At 39.9% G+C, this 18,920-nt stretch overlaps 1 protein-coding gene across 2 annotated transcripts; it reads right to left on the reverse strand.

Moving 5' to 3' along the window:
- Positions 1-4,508: 4,508 nt before the first annotated feature.
- LOC136208633 (fasciclin-like arabinogalactan protein 17) lies at positions 4,509-7,110 on the reverse strand. Of its 2 annotated transcripts, XR_010677212.1 has the most exons (3): positions 5,619-7,110; positions 4,775-4,902; positions 4,509-4,700 (listed from the first exon to the last, which is right to left on the reverse strand). XR_010677212.1 is itself a non-coding variant. In XM_065999708.1 (2 exons), the coding sequence occupies exons 1-2, from the start codon at positions 6,904-6,906 to the stop codon at positions 4,835-4,837; spliced, it is 1,356 nt and encodes a 451-aa protein (XP_065855780.1). In that variant the 5' UTR covers positions 6,907-7,110; the 3' UTR covers positions 4,755-4,834. The 2 variants fall into 2 exon arrangements, 1 of the variants encoding a protein (XP_065855780.1); XM_065999708.1 differs by lacking the exon at positions 4,509-4,700 and having other exon boundaries at positions 4,755-4,902.
- Positions 7,111-18,920: the final 11,810 nt, after the last annotated feature.

Raw genomic sequence — 18,920 nt, forward strand, 5'->3', positions numbered from 1 at the left:
AGAACAATCTCAGCGGCGGATCAATTTACCTCAAAGATAGGAAATAATTGATCACCGTCAGAGATAGAGTTAAAACATTTCTCAGACGTGAGATCTTTACACTCTCGAATACTCTTTCCAAAGAAGAGTCGTAAGTCCTAATGACGGATGAATTCACCTCAAAGATAGGAAGCAAATTGATCGCCTAAGGCAGCTTAACTTCCTCTAAAGGAATAAAAGCTTCAAAGCCTTCAAAAAGGCTCACATTCCAGGGTACGACTGGCCACCTACCTTGGACCAACAGAATAAATCCTAAAACCTATAACTTTACTTGATGAAAGATATAAAGCGTAAAGTAAAGGAAATGGTTGCAAAAAGGATTAAAATAAATTGTACTCAAGTTACATTTACAAAACTAAACATTTATAGGAGCATCCTCCTCAGCATCTTTCTTAACAGATGCGCCCTCCAGAGGAGCCTCCTTCTCTACAGTAATGGTTCCTTCCTGAGGAACCGTACAATCAACTATTTCATTATTCTTATCACCCACCCCCTGGGATGTTTCGCCGAGGCCCTCTGATTCGAGATCGACAAGGGGTTTGCTCTCTTCAGCGGATCCGCTCATCACCTTGCGAATATGATCACGGATGAAGTCCTTAACGTTCGGGATCTTGCGATACTTAAGGCAATCCTCAACCTCGGGGACCACGTACTCAGGGTCCACAAACTCAATCTCGGGGTGGGCAAGTTTAACGTACGCCATGATCCATTCGACATAATAGTAAGCACGTTCCCCTACCAGGATCTCCGCGTTTGACAAGGCAGCCTTATGGTCCTTAGTATCCTCCTCTATCTTCTCCTTCAGGCTACGGATCTCAGCATCCTTACTCTTATTAAGAGCAATACGGAGGCAGCGTTCGCGTTGGCAATGGCGACCTCTTTCTCCAGCCTTTTTATGGTCGCCTTATCCGCCACCCCTTGGAGTAGATCCGCCTCCATAGCATGCATGTGCGTGTAAGCCTATCAAAACAAAGGATGGTGTAAGGAACGAAAATCTCCTCAAGGAATATCACTCTTTCATCCAAAAATATAAAATAAAGAGAAAACTCACCAACAGGAGATCCCTTTTACCCATCTTGGCATGGGCTGACCCGAAAAACTTGTCCTGGCTCACTTGTACTTCTCCAAGCTGACCGAGAGCCTCATCAAGATCGTTGATAACGGACTCATTCCTAACGGACACCTTATCACCATACTTGGCGAGCCAATACCCTCCTAAGTCAGGCTTCACCACCTGCGCAAGAATTAAAAGGCCAAAATTAAGATTCATGGAGGGAAAAGAAAAGACGGTGAGGCAAACATACCTTCTCTAGCTCCGTTATTGGCTTCTCAGCTCTCATGGCATCCGCCATTAAGTTTCCTCCACCGGAAGCGACGGATCTCTTCTTCTTCTTCTGCAGGGGAGGATCCACGGCGCCTTCAGCAGGACGTTTCCCAACACTCTTTTGGGAATCCACCACCTGCATACCCTTTTGGGCCTCCAGCTCCTTTTGTTTTTTACGCATCTCTACAAGGGCGCGACTGGCCTCAGACAAACCCCTGACAAGGGAACAATAAAATAATCAAAGTTCAAGGAGGAAACAAGGTTACCTTCATCTAATTGTGTAAACTTCACGTAAGAAATCCTATCCCATCACGGCGGATCAGTGGAATGTCATTCATCATGAATTCCAAAGCGTCGGCGTACGTCCAAGCATCCGCCTTGATGCTTTTCATGAGATCCGCCACTTTCTCATTGCTGTCCGTCAGTATACGCAAATCACCAGCCACGTGCAGAGGTTTGGCATTCCAAACCGACGGAAATCCCAGGGGTTCGTCCTTTTTCATCTTAACAAAGAAAAATCTTTCGTCCCAGAGATGGACGTTCAACATCTTACCGCAGAAGGGCGAATAAGTTTTGAATTTGGCGAAGGTATAAAAAGACTCGGACTTTCGCTTCGTGGGTTTGTGAAGAGACCGGAAGACTCGAGGGTTACAGACTACCCCCAGGTTCGAAGCTAAATAACAGTCTAGGGCCATATCTAACCAGCCATTTGGATGCAGCTGGCAGACAGTGATCCCGAAGTACTCCAAGATATCCGCCATCATTTTAGGAAGAGGAAGACGGAATCCCCTCTCCACATGACAGCTATAAACAGACAGGTACCCTATGGGCGGACAGGCGGGTCGCTGATGAGCAGCCGCCAACTCAATCTCGTAATCCTTGATCCAGGGATAACGATGCCCCCACAGGGAAGGAAGCTGGTCGGAAACTCATCACTGTTTATCAATTGGTGCGGTGAAGGTGGAATCCTAACCTAATAAGGATTTCGTTCACGTTTTAAACATGACAAGCAGAGGGTCCAATCCCTCAACAGGAACAGAAATAGCACCCATAACACCATCAACTAATCCCGTTACGAACGTTGGCTGCGTTGATCCTGATGCACCAACCGTGCATGGAGAAGGGAGCATGTCACCTGACTCTTTTATTGAAATTTGCGCGGGGTCCATCGGAAGAGAGCATGGACCCGCCATGGAGAGTCGACTAAGGTCTTACCTGACAATTCCCCCATTCAACCTCCGCCGTCCTCCTCCAGCTCCTACGCCATCACAATGGCAGAATACTCTCATAGGACCCAATGCTCGTGACTCGTCGTTTTTTCTTTCTCACCCTGCGGACTCCACAGTTGTTAATCCAGTGCTCGCCAGTAGCCAACAGTTGAATCGAAGGCTGTTTTCTGAGATATCGAAAGGGAGTCAAAGGAATGATCCAGCTCTTCCTAGGGGCACCGCAAACCCTGGGATCACCATTGGCAGTCAGGAGGGTCGAAGGCGCAAGAAGCGTAAGAAGACGCATGGAAAGGAGGGATCTCAATCCCCTTCTCGCCCTAGGCATAGATCACTAAATATGGTCTTTAGATTCGAAACCATCCAAATCGGACTACTCTTAATGGATACCAAACGTTTTATTCCATATATATATATATATATATATATATATATATTAAGACCAAAAACATATATGTATATATATAGACTTCACTTCTTCATAATCAAACTCACAATTTTTCCATTCTCCAAAATATCAATCCTTAATACCATCAATCAATAAAAATTTCAGAGTTACTCAATCAAATTAAGCCTTAAATCAACATAATCAAGTAAAATCTAAAATTCACATAGAAGTATAGTCAATAGTTTCATTTGAACCATAATTTCATAATAAAAGCAAGATCATGAAAAATCTCAATTTTACAAAATACCTATATAAAGCCTAAGCTGTCCATTTCTGAAAATTCAAATAGATTTAGACACGGACGTGACATAAATATCATACTGACTTTGACATCGGAGTGTTTCCGATCGAACCCAATAGCACCTTGCAGGAAAAGGATCCAATCAAGAAAGTTTGGACAAATATGAGAAATAATAGTGAGTTCATAATTAACACCTTGAATCGTGTCGAGAATGGAGCTGAGCTAGTACAACTCCAACCATAACAAATGGTGTAATCAAGCCTTTGTTTTTTTTTTTTTTTTGATTCGAAATCAAGCCTTTGTTTTCTCTTTTGTCTTCAGTATTTAATTATACCATGTTTTAATGTAAACATTGATCTTTTTTGTGCAATGATTTATTATTGTTATAATAGCTGCAGTTGTTCAATTCTATACCAGCATCACAAAATTAAGATTAAATTACAATAGATGCATAAATTTATGTTTACTTAATCATCAATCCAATAATTTGATAATGATAATAACAGAAGCAAATTAATTGAGAGCATCCCCAGGACACTCTTAAATTGGTTCTTAAATTAAAATTTGAGGAGGAAAAATGAAAATTCATCTCCAACAGCCTCTTAGTGGCCCCTCAAATCACTAAGAGCCTCCTCATCCTCTCTATTAATAGAGAGCCTCTCTCCACCTCTTAGTGACTCCTAACTTCATTTTTCATTAATAATTTATTATTAATGTCTCTCTCCTCACACTATTGGTAATGTAACAATAAAGAATAATTTTAATAATAAAATAATAAATAATGAGTGAATATAAAGAACATTGTTGGAGATAATATATCTTAACCACTCTTAAATCACAACAACATAAGTCATTCTAGGGTATTTCACACAAATTAAGAAATATATTGGTTAACTAAAAAAAATTCTCTCATGTCACTATTGGGCAATAAGCATTGAAATATTAAAAAACACATGTACCAATAAAAAAAATAATTCTCTCTCATGTCACTATTGGGCAATAAGCATTGGAATCCTAGAATGACTTATATTTAGGGAAAAAACTAATTTGCTAGAATGACCTATATAATGGAATGGAGGGAGTAAAAAAGAAAGAAGGAACCAACGTGAAGGCGCAGCAGCTACTTTTGGTGTCTTAATCTCAATATTACTAGTAATATATTAAAAAAAATATTATAGGTTTGGTGGCACATAAATACTAATATAAAAATAGAAATTCAGAAGCACAAGAAACAAAAATAAGACAAGCCGTGACTAAAAAAGAAGAAAGGATGTTGATGCATACAAGTGTACGTGAGAAATAAAATAATAAAAAAATTGGTATTTAATTACAGTAATTATAAGAAAATAACAAGAAACTCTCAAGGGGAAAACCATACAAGTGAAATCCCTTCTGTTTGTGATTTTATTACATAAAATTTTCCTGCAATTGACATTAAATAAACAAATTAGAGAAGCTTAATTAACAATTACTTAAGTTTTTACAATTATGCTTACCATTCCTCTATTTTTGTTGTGTTTTTACTAAGTATTATTGATATTTAAGCTGTGCAGATTTCATTGGCATAATTGAGAATTTTGTCCAAAAGGTCCCAGCATTCTACAAGCTACTTCCATTAATTTGCCTGCACATGCACATGTAATTAGTCAACTGGAAATAAGTAATTAAAATTGTTAAAGTTCTAACTACACAACACAGCAAGGTCAGCTAAATCCATATTACTAGTAATTAAAGGAATAATTGTGTGGTGTGGTGGGGTAGGAGAATGTGGCTCACAGCTCTTTGGATGCTTTTCATTGAAAAATCAAATACTACACATCACATTCACACAACCACCCCCATCTCATTATTAGCTGTATATATATTTTTTTCTTATAAATATTTGAAAAAAATTACCAGAAATTCTACTTGCAATACAAATAATCTCATCCCTAAACATTTCTATTTCCATTTTAATGTTTGGAATAAAGCAGATAATTTATCCCCAAGTAACTCGATCGGCTAAACTAAGTTTGTGATATTCCGACTCGAACTAACACTGTAAATTTATGAAATCATGAATTTTAAAACTCCTATCTCTATCCTATCATATCCTATGTAAATTGGCTAAATCCGCTATTAACAATACAAATAGTTATTTCTAATTTTCGAGTTTGATAGAATCTCTCTATTGCCTCATAGTCAAGTCAAGCTATTTCCAGTTGTAAAAAGATGCTAACTTGAAAGTGGGCTTTTGTTTTGTCCCAATTATCACCACATAAACCCAACTATATCTGCACCGACACTAAATTAATTATCTATCATCATTCAATTAAAGTCTAACATTAATTAATTAATTACCTCTCCTGGCCTGACTCACGACCTTAACGGCGCCTGTCGCTTTTCTAACACTCTCCTTCTCTTCCTCCGGAAACAAAACGCCGTCAATTCCTTGCACTGAAATCCTCCCATCCGTATAAATATCCGGATCAAACAAATAAGCTGACCCATCGCCCGACCCGAATTTCACCGACCCGTCAGCCTCCTCGGCAACCACCTTCTGCGGCAATCGGAGAGTATCATACTTTATTTTCCCAAATCTCCTCACGCTATTGTACATACTCTCCTCCGTTTGGTACTCCGGTATTATATGGTAATAAATTATTTGCTCCGGCGCACCAGGCTCGCTTAATTGATCCGTCGTTAGCTTAGCCATAGCTTCATCGTTCGGCGCCAAAACGGTCAGCACATAACCTTCCGAGACTAGCCGCCCCATTTCGGTGGCGAGTGAAGTTAAATTCACTAGAATATCCGCCATTTCATTGTACCCGCCGTAATGTAACAGTGTCTGGATAAAATCTTTAACTTGGCTTTCACCGTCGAAGTGGTGACGCGCCCCTCCAGGACCTGGAGCTGGCGCCGGAGCAAGAGATGGACCGGGAGCCATGGCGTCATAAACTGGTAACACTGGCGGTGCTCCGACTGGAACCGGTGCTGCTGGTTTCTTCAACCGGTGAGTCCTCGGATCGACCACGGGTGCGGCTTCTGGGAGTACGGCGGATATAGATCTGAGATTCCTCCTCCGATTGAAATCTTCTTGTACAGATTGGGGGATTAGCAGCCGCTCGATCCCGTGAATGACACCATCGGGTCGTATTACATCGTCGGGTCGGACTAATTGAGCGGAATCAACAATTTTCTCACCGGAAGGCTTGCTGATTAAGTGAAGACGATCATTGCAGAGAGTAGTGTGCTTGGTCGGCTTAGATTTGTGAGACGGCCAGTCCGAGGATCGGACCCGGTTAGGAATAATGTGAAACATTAACAGAGTTTGAAGAGACTTGAGATTCCCGGGTTCGAGTAAGAAGCGTTTGAAATCAGGGTCAAGCAGGCGTTCCAGAGCTTCATTTCTGGGGGCAAAGATGGTAATATTATGTTTACCCACAGCTTCTTCTAGAGTCTGAAGAAGAAGGGCTTTTTCAACGAGTTCAGCTAACTCAGTATAATGCGAGTCAAGAAGAGCTACAAGAACCGAGTTAGAACTGATCCCAGTATTATTAGGAAATGGGTTTTGAGGCAATGCTGAAATGGAAAAGGAGAAGATGAAAAAGAAAGCAAAGAAGAAAGTGGAGACACCATGAGAATCCATGGTGCTCAAACAAAGAAGAAAGTGAAAATAGAAGGGGAAAAGATGAGAACTTCAGGTAACGGAGGTTTGAAGAAGAAGAAGAGTAAATGCTGGGGAAGGAAGGAGATGGTGAAATTTAGGGCCTTTTTGGTTTGGGGGTTTGCTTAGAGAATAGAAAAGTAGGACAAAGGTGAGGGAGACTTGGGAAGTAATGTAAGATAGTAAAGAGACACATAACCCGACTTATTTAGTATTTGGCATTGTGTTTTTTTTTTTTTTTTTAATTAAAAAAAAAGGGAAGGGTATAATGGGAAATAGGAGAGAAGAGCTTTGGTTAGGGAGTGGTATGTTAAACAAGTGAGAGTAGCACAGGTTGGAAGTGGGGATCACACGGCAGACCTATGAGATTATGGAGTTGTTTGTCACCTTCACTACTACTAGTATTTTATAAGTATTTTGCAAATAAATTGTACGATCAATTTATGAAAACATTTAATATTGTTATGGTAGTTACGGTTGAATGACTCTTAATCCATTTTCTGATCACGTGAACCACAATAGACGTTAGAAAAAAGGTCGGAATTCCGATGAACCCTTTCCGATCCTAAGGTCATCAATAATATCAGGATAACGTAATTAGAGAAATGAAATTATGAAAAGTATACTTAATATACCTGTGATCATGGGATACCTCTTCTATTTATAAATAAAATAAAGTGCATTTGGACACGTGGCAACTCATGATAGGTTTTTGGACCCTAACTTTATGTGTCATCATACTTCTGAAAACAATGAGCGTGTGTTTGAAATCCAGCGTGCTGATTGGTCCACATGTTTCCAAACACTTCTCCGAAGACAGCGTTTGGTTACTCAAGGTGCCCGAACCTTGACCTTGGTCAAGCTTCGGCCAAGACCAACCATCGTAACATGCCTGAACTGACTCCGTCTGAGGACTTCAAATCATAACATGGCTTTCTGGCAAAAGCTCAAATGACTCAATACCGTATCAGATATCCCCCTCAGTGCAATTATGAAATGCCTTTAGGTTTTCCTTGACCGACATGCGGAGTGCTTTTACTGCTAATTAATAACGTCATCGTCATTATTACACAGTCATCATCCTCATAACCTCATAATGATGACTAACACATTTACATATATTCCCAAGATAAACGTTTGGTTTGCCCTTATTTCGAAATTATAAATTGTTTTTCAGTCTTCAAGACTTTGTCTTCTCCGATTTCTGGTCATCTTTGCTTTTCCTACAACCTATAAGTTTCTTAGTCTTTTCATTGATTTTCTTCTTTTACTGTTTTGCTTTGAAATGACCTCTCCGTCTAAGCATGGAATGAAGAAGGTTCGTAGATCCCTTTAGTGTAGCACCGAGACCCTTCATGAGCATCCAGAAACCTCTAACGAGTCAACTGAATCCCTATAAAACCCTCCTAGGAACACTGATGTTGAAATGGTTCAAGTTCTAGAAAACTCAAATGAAAATGCCATCGGTGAGGAAGTAGCCAAACCTAGGAAGATTAATCCAAAAGTTTTTTATCAACCTTCCCTGATCTCCGAGTATCGTCTGAATAGTCTTCCAGATATTTACCCTTAGCTTTAAGAAATGACCCTTACACTGCCTAAAAAAGAGTGAAAAGGCACATCTTCCCCCCTCCTCCACTAAAATGTGTATGTTTACCCAATTCTTAGAATGGGAGATGAAATTTCCCCTTTCTCCCGGCATACTAGCTGTTGTGACCGAGGTCAATCTCTGTCCCTGCCAAATATCCCCAAACGCCTGGCTAGAACTTAAGGCTTTGATAAAATTTGCTCTGACCTTAACATTTGGCTTTTTAGAGCCCTATTTCGGCGTTTTTGGCATCTCGTGAGAAAACCCAAAGAGGACTTCATTTATTGGACCTAATCCAAGAAAAGACACCCTTTCTAAAAAAACAAGGTTCGAAGTGTTAAGGACTTTAAGACGAAGTAGTTCTGGATAGAACCGAATGGCATGAACCCTAACAACACCTATGCTAGAGGATTCCCCTTCGCCACTAGATGGAATGACAAACCGAATAAATTCCAAACGTGGAAACCTGCCAGATTGCTGACTCTTGATGAAGAGGTCTGGGCTCACGGAATAAGCTCTTATGAGATTCAATGGAAATATCCAGTGTTTATGAAAGTTATCCGAAGCGGAGGACAAACGGGATTCTTCAGCAAGAAACATGGGATTGTTTATCCCAACACTAAACATTTTGCATGTGTGTCATGTATATTTTTCATGTTCTTGCATTTATACTTCTTCTTTTCTCTTGTTGTATGCATTTTTAATCATGTTTGATGTTCATGATAATATGATAGCTCAACTAAAGCAACTGAAGCAATATCGGACAAAGACGAAGCCGAAACCAAACTCCACAATCCATATTGATGTTGAAGATGGCCCTTCGCAATAGCCTTCAGTCGAAGCCACCCCTTCAGTTGTTGTTATTCCTTCATTCGATGCCCCATCTTCGAATGAAGCTATTTCTTTGCAAGAAAAAAACATCCAACTGAGACTGGTCTTCGAGCCCCCCCCCCCCAAGAAAACACTAGAAATCGATGCTCGTAATAAAGAGATTCCCTTCTACTCGACCACACCTGCCGTGGAGATCAACTTATGGTGATCTCTCATCGCCAGGTGGGTTTGGTGGAAATGCAGAAAATTGTTGGTCCCTTATGATATAAGGATTAGTTCCTAAGGGGAGATAAGGAACTATTTAAAAAAAATTATCCTTTAAGGGCTGACTTAGTTCTTATATCACTTAAGATTTTCCTCTTAATACTTAGCACTTGATATTGAGTGAGGTCAGAGGCGGCGTTAGTTAATCAAAGACTAAGGTTGCTTCTATCGTTGAGTCAGGAGATAGCACTAACGAGTCTATTCCTGAGCTCAGTACCAATAAGCACAACTCAGCGTTAATTTAGTTAAGCGTTTTACTAGGCACAATGTAAAGCAAGCATATAAAGAGTTGAGGGTAAGAAAATGTTACTCAGCAGATTTATCTTGGTTCGGCCTCCTGTCTACATCCAGTCCCCGGAATCCTTCCGAGCTTTAATCCACCACTGAGCTCTTTTAGGTAGAGCACAAACCTCTTACAATAGATTTACAGAGTACCTTCCTCTACAAACCTATACTCAGTACCAAGAGTAGTTACAAAGTACCTTCCTCTATACCTACCTACACTCAGCACTAACTACATCTGAATGCTAACTACTCAACAACTTAGAGTCTCCTCACAATTTAAGAATTTATAATTTTGTTCTATTAACAAAGAACACTCGTAAGATCTAGTTTAAACATTTACACAAAGATTGGAATTGGTGTAAGATTTGCTTTGCTTTTTGCACAGAAACTTCAAGTGAGAATTTGCTTAGCGGTTTGACTTGGTGAAGATCTGCATCGAATGAAGCAAATAAAGGGCCTATTTATAGTGACACCTGAGCCTTCAATGATTTCGAATTTCGAAATAACCGTTGGAGGAAAACGACTCTGTTGTTCCTTTCGCTCCTTAGTGCTTAGAGTCTTCGGCCAATAAGAACGTTGCCTTTTCTGCGTTGATCAGTGCTCAGATACTTTTGGTTAGTAAGCGTCAGGTTTCTCTCCATTTATGACAAAATCTCCCCGACAGCTTTCTATTGCGTCTGAACTTTTCCTTAATTGGATTGGCTTTGTCTACAAGTTGGTTGAGTCAACTTCTCTTTGTCTTTTGTCCGTTCAACTCAACAGCTTCATTGTGAAGCAGTTAGCAAGCCTTATGTATCCTTCTTCTTGCTGGACTGAGTTGATCCATAAGCTTGGATCTGTTTTCTTGGGCTTTGACTTGTCTTCATGGGCTTTAGGCCTTTGTCTTAATGTCTTTCAATACTTGTGAATTAAATACTCAACACTTGAACAAACACATTAGTAACAAATACGTTAAAGCACTTAAATTTAATGTGTTGTAATATTTTATCAATGGGATTTAATAATTTTATCAAATCAAAACCATTGTGGAAATGTGTTTCAACAAACTCCCCCATTTTGATGTTGGCAAAAATATTAAAATAGTAACTCGGCATGAAGCTCCCCCATGATTGTTGACCTTACTTTTGCTTCTGAGTTCTCCCCTATAAGGGTTGGCCTACTGACTTAGCTTTGCGTTAAACATTTCAAGGTTTAACTAAGCAAGGCTGAGTTCAAGGTCAGAAGCATGTCAAGACTAAGAGCATATTCATTTCACTCAGTTTTGATACTTGTTGGAAATATTCTATTAATCATGAATGTTCAGATATTAGAGTTGAAAGTGATATTGAGTTATTAAGGTTACTGAGTTAGAAATACTCAGTGGCTTATACTTGAATAAATTTTATGTTCTTAAGTTGAGTTATTTTTTCAGTATCTTTTAAGTGTTAGACATTATAAGCAAGTCAAGATTCGTTAGACATAGACAATGGTATTGAAAGACTTAATCAATTTAATGCATAATAGACAAAATATATATAGTCAACACATGATATAGGAAAGATACGCTCTTATATAAGTAACACAGCAAGCAAGCAACACATCATAGATATACTTCAACACAAAGAAGTTTAGAAGATCTAAGAGGCTAGACAAGCTAACTAAAAATTCTATCTATTTTGTGTTGTATTGGACATGTTTTGATTTTCGTGATTGCTGTGAAGTTCCTTGTTGCTGATGTTGTTATGGTCTTTGGCCAACGGAAGAGGAGTGAGGTTGTTGTTTTGTTCCTTGCTCGGTGGAACGACTCCTTTATTCTTCCTTAGCCTTTTCCCTGTCTTTCTCCCCCTTTTTGCCAGCATCAGAACTGGGTTGGGAAGAGGAAAGGACAGATTGGCCAGCAGCAGCAGCGCGAGAGAGTTTGAAGGAATACAATTGTAGTGCACTCGTACTATCTTTGAGACCGTTGAAAACTGACAATCTAGCTTTAATATTAGATGCGAGCACATTACTAGTTGCACTCAAGTTATTGAGAAGGAATTGGAGTGCTTTTGCGGGCCAGGACATCTTGTTAGTGAGTTTAGCATAGGATTGCTGATGAAGTCTGAGCATCGTGTTGTCTTGTGTTTGACGCTGTTGGGTTTGTTGTTTGACATGCCCATATGATTCTTTTGTATATTGAAAGATGGCAGAGGTCTTCTTCTGTTCATTTTTCATCGCCACACGATTTATATTGAGAAGCCTAACAGTCTCAACAACCTGCTCGATTGTGCATTCAGACGACGAAGTGATCGAATGCTGAGCTTTGGAGATCTTAGTAGTCAGCTGCTGAAAATGTGAGGTTACCTTAGCAGAAGTAGAAGCAGTGGTGTTGACTGCTGAGATGGCCTTAATCTTACCTTCAAGAGAGTCCATATGTTGGATCATCATTAATTGCAAGGCATCCATTCGATCAGTGAAGACTTAGTATCATTGCTGGGAGACAAGAGTAATGAGAGCGTTGAGTAAGGTTTTGATACTGTTGATTTCGTTCAACAACTACATTGTCTCATTAAGCTGGGTTGGCTCAGCGGTGGTAGTGGCGAAGTCAGTTGGTTGAGACTTGGCCATATCATTCACTAAGGTCAGGGCAGCTTGAACAAGCTTATGTCCATTCTCAGTGGCGTTGATTACTGATGGGGAATCATTGCCGGGAGTTGTCTCAGCAGCTTGATCCTTGTCCTTTCCAGATGATGAATTTGGAGTTGAAGGGTTTTGGACAGGAGTTTGAGAGTCAGTGTGGGCTTGCTCAGTGTTTAAAGTATCAGGAGCAGCGGTAGTGGACTCAGGAATTACGTGCTCAAGATTGGAAGTTGAGGGAGCAGCAGTTAAGTCAATCACTTGCTCAGTTGTGGAAGTGTTAAGAGCAGCGGTGTTAGATGTTTAGGGACCTAGTTTGGGTTCAGATAAGGCAGGTTCCTGAGGTTCAGAAACAAAGGCTTGCTTTTGCTGAGTTGAGGAGTCAGTAAGCGAAGATTTAGGTGTGAAGATGGGAAAGGCGATTTCAATGTTATTAGGGTCAAGAATGGTTACGTTAGCAGACTCGTCCTCATCAAGAAAATGGACCTTAGGGTTTTTACTTGACTTCTTATATCTGCGCTCTCGGCTTGACTTATGGTGTTTATGTTTAGGAGAGGCAGTAGAGGTAAGAGCTGGTGAGTGAGGGGGGGTTAGTTTTTGGTTGCTGAGTTGGTTCCACCTCAGAAGTTTGTATTCCTTCACCTTCACCTTCACCTTCAATCCGCTCCTTAGTGTGGATTGGTTCATCCAGCTGCTCGGTGGTGGATGGAGTGGTAAAGAAAGCATGGGTTGTTTGACCCGGAGCAGAGGTTGTAACTGGAGTGACCTCAGCAGCTACCCCTCGGGATTTGAGGAAGTGAGAATCCTCAGGTACAGCAACAGCCAGCGGCAGAGGTGTTAATCCCTTGACTCTGAAGGTCGTTTTCTTCTTAAGAGGCTGATCATCCTCAGATGGTTCATCGGTGGCAGCTCTCTTTTGCAGCTCCTTAGCAGTCGTTGGTGCAGAGTCGTTTTTAGTGACTCTGACTTTTTTAGTTACGTCCTTGGAGGACTTGACCTAGGGAGACTTTGGTTCGTCAGCTTTGCGTTTCTTCCCCTTGTTGGGCTTGGCAGCTTTAGTGCCCTCAACAGTCTCAGCTTTCTTGCCCTTAGGCACTTGTGGTCTACTGTGGTTCAAGGTCTGGAGACACTCAGTGGTGATCTCCAATCCAACTTCATTGTCTTCCTTCTCAAAGTCTATCTTGTGGTCCTCAAGGATGGCTGTGATTAGTGAGCCCATCCTGAGTTGTCTAGAGCTGCGTTGAAGCGCTTCGATCAAGAAGACTGGCATGTTCAGAGGTTTCTTCTCTAGCATGTGCCATACGAAACACTGCTCAAAGTTTGAGGCAGATGTTGTTGAGTTAAACTTCAAGAAGAGGAAGCTGGTCAGCATGTAGTGAGCTTGACGTTGAGCCTGGGAAAAGGAAGTTACTGCGACTTCACCAACAAAGCCCTTAGGCTTATAGTATTCTTTATTGTAGTCGATGTCTTTTTTTTCTTCCACTTTTCGGAGCTCAATCCTTTCTTCTTTCAGTTTCAGCAGTCCAACCAAGTAGGTTGGGGTAATTGTGAGCTTAGTGCCCTTCACTGAGCTGACCATATAGTCATAATCGTCCTTAGCGATCTTTAGGTTCCGGTAGAATTCTATTACCAATGCTGGATAGGTAAGTCCAGTCAGTCCAAATAGGGTTTCCTAGCCAAGGTCAGCAATCCACTTACAGAATGGTTGAGCTAACTTAATGAAGTCAGGGGAGAAGAATCGAGAGATGTGGACTTTTGGATTCTCGGTGTTCTCCAGTGATTCATAAGCAGTGTAGTACGTCCGCTCTTTAGGTGCTTTTGCTTTCTTAGCCTTCTTTAACTTAGGCTGAGATGACTCAATAGGCTGCTCAGCTTGGTGCTAAGTTTGATCAGTTTGAACTCGAGGCTCAGTGTGCTCAAGTTGTATTTCAGCCACATGTTCAACGTCAGTGGTATGTTGAGTCTCAGGGTGTTCTAGGATATTGGCTTCAGTCATGGGTTGGTCGTTTTGTCCATGAATCGACTGATGTTTAGGGGTATCCTCGTAATCCAATTGTTGTACTTCCTCCTGTGAGGAAGGATTAATATCAGAGGCTCTCTCCTTGTAAGATTTAGTCCCACTGGATGAGGTTTGATCTGAATGGAAAGATATGGTGGTCTTGCGATTTTCTAGGAAAAAGATGAGATTTGAGAGCGAAAAAGATAGTACGAATTTTCAAGAAATGGGGCAAACTTCTTCACTATTTATAGCCGGAGAAGAAGGAGGTGATAGGTCAGAGTTAACGGTCAGAATTTTGAGCCACTCAAAGCAATTACTCTGACATTAAATGCTAATTACGGTGCACGGTTCCCTAATGATGATTAACGCGTCATCCTAATCACTAGCTAGTAAGCGTGCAAACCCTAGAAGATATGTTATCTACTCAGTGTTACCTCATAGCATGCAACTCAGTTTATACTCAGCATAGTTTACATTTAGTATTATTGAAGAGGATTGAACATACCTATAGCCTCTCTCAGTACGTAGAATTGCTCATGAGCCAGTGGCTTCATGAAGATATCGGCGAGCTGCCCATCAGTTGGAACATAGGTCAGCTTGATCTCACCTTTGAGTACATGATCTCTGATGAAGTGATGCCTTATGCTGACATGCTTCATCCTGTTGTGCTGGATTGGATTCTTGGATAGGTCAATGGCACTCTTGTTGTCACATTTGACTTCAATTGTTTTTGTCTTTACTCTATAGTCATCCATCTATTGCTTAATCCAAAGGACTCACGCAACACAGCTTCCAGCAGCAATGTACTCAGCTTCAGTTGTTGATAGGGCTACTGATGATTGCTTCTTGTTGAACCAAGACACAAGACTGTTTCCGAGAAAGTGACATCCTCATGGGGTGCTCTTTCGTTCCAGATTGTCTCGTTTATAGTCAGCATCAGTGTATCCAAGGAGTGTGAACTCAGCAGTGTTGGGATACCATAGACCTACATTTACTAAGACTTGCAAATATCGAAGGATTCTTTTTATAGCTATGTAATGAGATTCCTTAGGGTTAGCTTGATATCTAGCACAATAACATACTGAGAACTGAATATCTGGCCTACTTGCCGTAAAATAGAGTAGATGGCCAATCATACCTCTGTACAACTTACTGTCTACTGACTTACCATGTTCATCGGATGAGAGGACAATGTCAGTACCTATAGGGGTGGATATTGACTTACAATTTTCCATCTCATACTTCTTCAATATTTGCTTTTCATATTTAGTTTGGCTGATAAAGATCCCATTCTTGCCTTGTTTGATTTGAAGTCCAAGAAAGAAGTTGAGTTCTCCCATCATAGACATCTCAAACTCAGTTTGCATCTGCTTACTAAATTCCTTGCAAAGAGACTCATTAGTTACACCGAATATTATATCATCAACATATATTTGTGCCAGTAGGGTATCTTTACCCTTTTTCTTTATAAATAAGGTTGTATCAGCTTTTCCTCTGACATAATTTTTAGTCAGCAGGAAGCTTGTCAAGAGTTCATACCAAGCACGTGGTGCTTGTTTCAAGCCATATATGGCCTTCTTGAGTTTATAAACATGGTTTGGGAACTTTGGATCCTCAAACCCTGGAGTTGATTAACATATACCTCCTCATTTATAACTCCATTCAAAAATGCACTTTTGACATCCATTTGAAATAATTTGAAGTTCATAAAGCTTGCATAGGCACATAATATTCTAATAGCCTCTAACCTTGCCACTGGGGCAAAGGTCTCACCGTAGTCAATACATTCCTGCTGACTATATATCCTTGAGCAACGAGTCTTGCTTTGTTCCTGACAACGTTTCCTTGCTCATCGAGTTTGTTGCGGAAGACCTATCTTGTTCCTATTGTCTTCTGACTTTGAGGATGTGGCACTAAATCTCAAACTTCATTTCTTCTGAATTGGTCAAGCTCCTCTTGCATTGCACCCATCTAGAATTCATCGTTCTCAGCTTCTGAAAAATTCTTTGGTTCCAGAACTGAGATGAATGCAACATTGCTGAGGTACCTCCTGAGTTGATTTCTTGTTATGAGGTGATTCTCAGCAGCATCAAGAATATTGCTTTCAGAATGTCCTCTAGGGATTCTGATTTCTCTCGGTAGTGTAATGTCCTCAGCGTTTTGTGTCAACAATATCTCCAGTGGTAGATTGGTCAACAAAGATGATTTCGGTTTCGTTTTTACCTTTGGTGAGTCCATGTGGGAACGACTCAGTAGTAGCGCTCAGCTCTGAAGGAAAATAGGCTAACGTATAGCAGCGGAAATATAAAAATTTTAACCTATTTCCATTAACCCCAAGATTCGTTAATCGTTATTTCATATAAAGAGGGATAAAAGAAATACCTTTCAGAAGTTCTATCTACCGTTGCAAACGAAGTGCCCACAACTTCATAAGAGATAGAAACTGTCTACCAATCTTCCCCTACCTGAAAATACCTTTCAGACCTCCGAACGACAATCCGAACGGTGGAAACGTGGAAGAATATGTCTAGAAGCTCCTGTCCAAAAATCGCGACGATCCGATGGTTCAATCTCCGGGAATCCGCGAAATCGTGAACTGACCTGATTTAGGAGTAGTAAAACGAATTTCTCCATTTTGTTTGTTTTTCTTCTTTCATGAACACAACAAAACAAAACAAGTAAACGAGTAGAAATCAACCGATGAATAACAACCAAAATAGATTGCCTCTAATTAATCAACACAAGATCAAGGATAAAGAGAAAGAGATGAAATCAATTGAATCGATAGGAAGCGGTGGATTATTTCGTCCTCAACAAGGGGTGTCGAAATTCTCTCTCTTGCTTTTAGGGTTAGAATTCGAAATTCAGTATCCTTGGATTTCGAAAATCCTATATGGGGTTATTTATAATCTTTCTTGTATCTAATCCTTAGTTAGATAGAATTAGGTTATTGAAATAAGAATTCAATTCGGAATAGAATTCTTAATTATTATCTATTAATATATCTAAATATAAAAGATAATAATAATAACCTTATTGGATAATAATAGGAGTAATATAATCTAATTAAAACTCCTAACTTATTTATCCTTTAATTAATTTAATTCATAATCCTAATCTAATTAGGATTAATAAAATCAAGTTAATTATTTATGTATCTCCATACATAAAAAATCGCCCCCCATGGTAATTGGGCCTTATTGGGCTCAATTGGGCTTCCGTCAATTAATTAGCATCTCTCTCTCTTTTGGGTTCCAAGTCTTATGTGTGACCCATTAGGTTCTTATCGCTTCTAGCCGTATGCAACGTTATTAAATAATTTTCAAAGAATTATATTTAATCTTTGCATAACGGAATGATGTACAGAGTATGTGATTAGCAAGTCCGTAATCATTCCCCTAGAGCTATAAGAAGACAGATTGATTCTGTCGTTGACCTTTCCGTATTAGTTACGGTATAATTCGATCCTTTATCAACTACGTCCTTGAACTGAATCTTATGACTATGGGTGATGTCAAGTCACATATAGCGAGACGTTCGTTTTACTTGTTTTGGCCGAGTCAACTCCAATTAGATAGGTTAAGAGAAATCTCATTTCAATCTTAAGCTATCACCTTGCAAGGATTTAGAGTCAAGACTTCCACAAGCGATCCATGGACATATCTCCCATTTATCGGGAGTGATAAATGCTCAATCCAATGTATAACGATCCCGCAATCACTTCCTGTGATACCCAACGTCTGCTATTCACACCCCAGAGTCATCTCTGTTAAGGATCGTGTTACACCAGAGTCAAAGCGTCACATTCCGTAATCCAGAATACCAATTAACATTCCTTTGAGTCTGAGGATTATTTATACCTATTAATACCAATGAGATGAACAGGTGACAAGGAAGAATCTACCCATCCTGTTATCTCAAGTCGGGTCCCCAATCCTAATGAACTACTTTTCATCGGATCCATGTAACTGTCCAGATATCTATATATATGAAGCTTGTGAGATCAGCTTTCTATCGGACAGAAGACATTGTTACATGCAAGTCTCAACCGCGATATGTCAATCCTAAACATATTGCTTGACTTGGGGTGGTTTTAAGTTTATTAGTTTATTATAAAGTTTCGTCTCACTTCATGCTTGTATGAACACTTTATAATCACTTTTAAACAAACTTACGAATTTCCTTTTATTAGATTTTATTTAGTGCTTAAAAGGGATTGCCTTTATATAGTTATAAAACATATATCTCATTAAAAAAAGATATAAAAGAACACTTCATTTATATTAAGTTTGTATCCTAGAACAATTGTCTATAGGACACTAAACCCCAACAAGCTCAGCAGGTGATGGGCTGGGATCATCTTCTGTTATCTGATTGACCTTCTCTGCAGTGTTAGTTTCATCGAACTCAATATGAAAAGACTCTTCTAAAACTTGA

The sequence above is a fragment of the Euphorbia lathyris genome, chromosome 10, assembly GCF_963576675.1.
Source record: "Euphorbia lathyris chromosome 10, ddEupLath1.1, whole genome shotgun sequence".
NCBI lineage: Eukaryota > Viridiplantae > Streptophyta > Magnoliopsida > Malpighiales > Euphorbiaceae > Euphorbia > Euphorbia lathyris.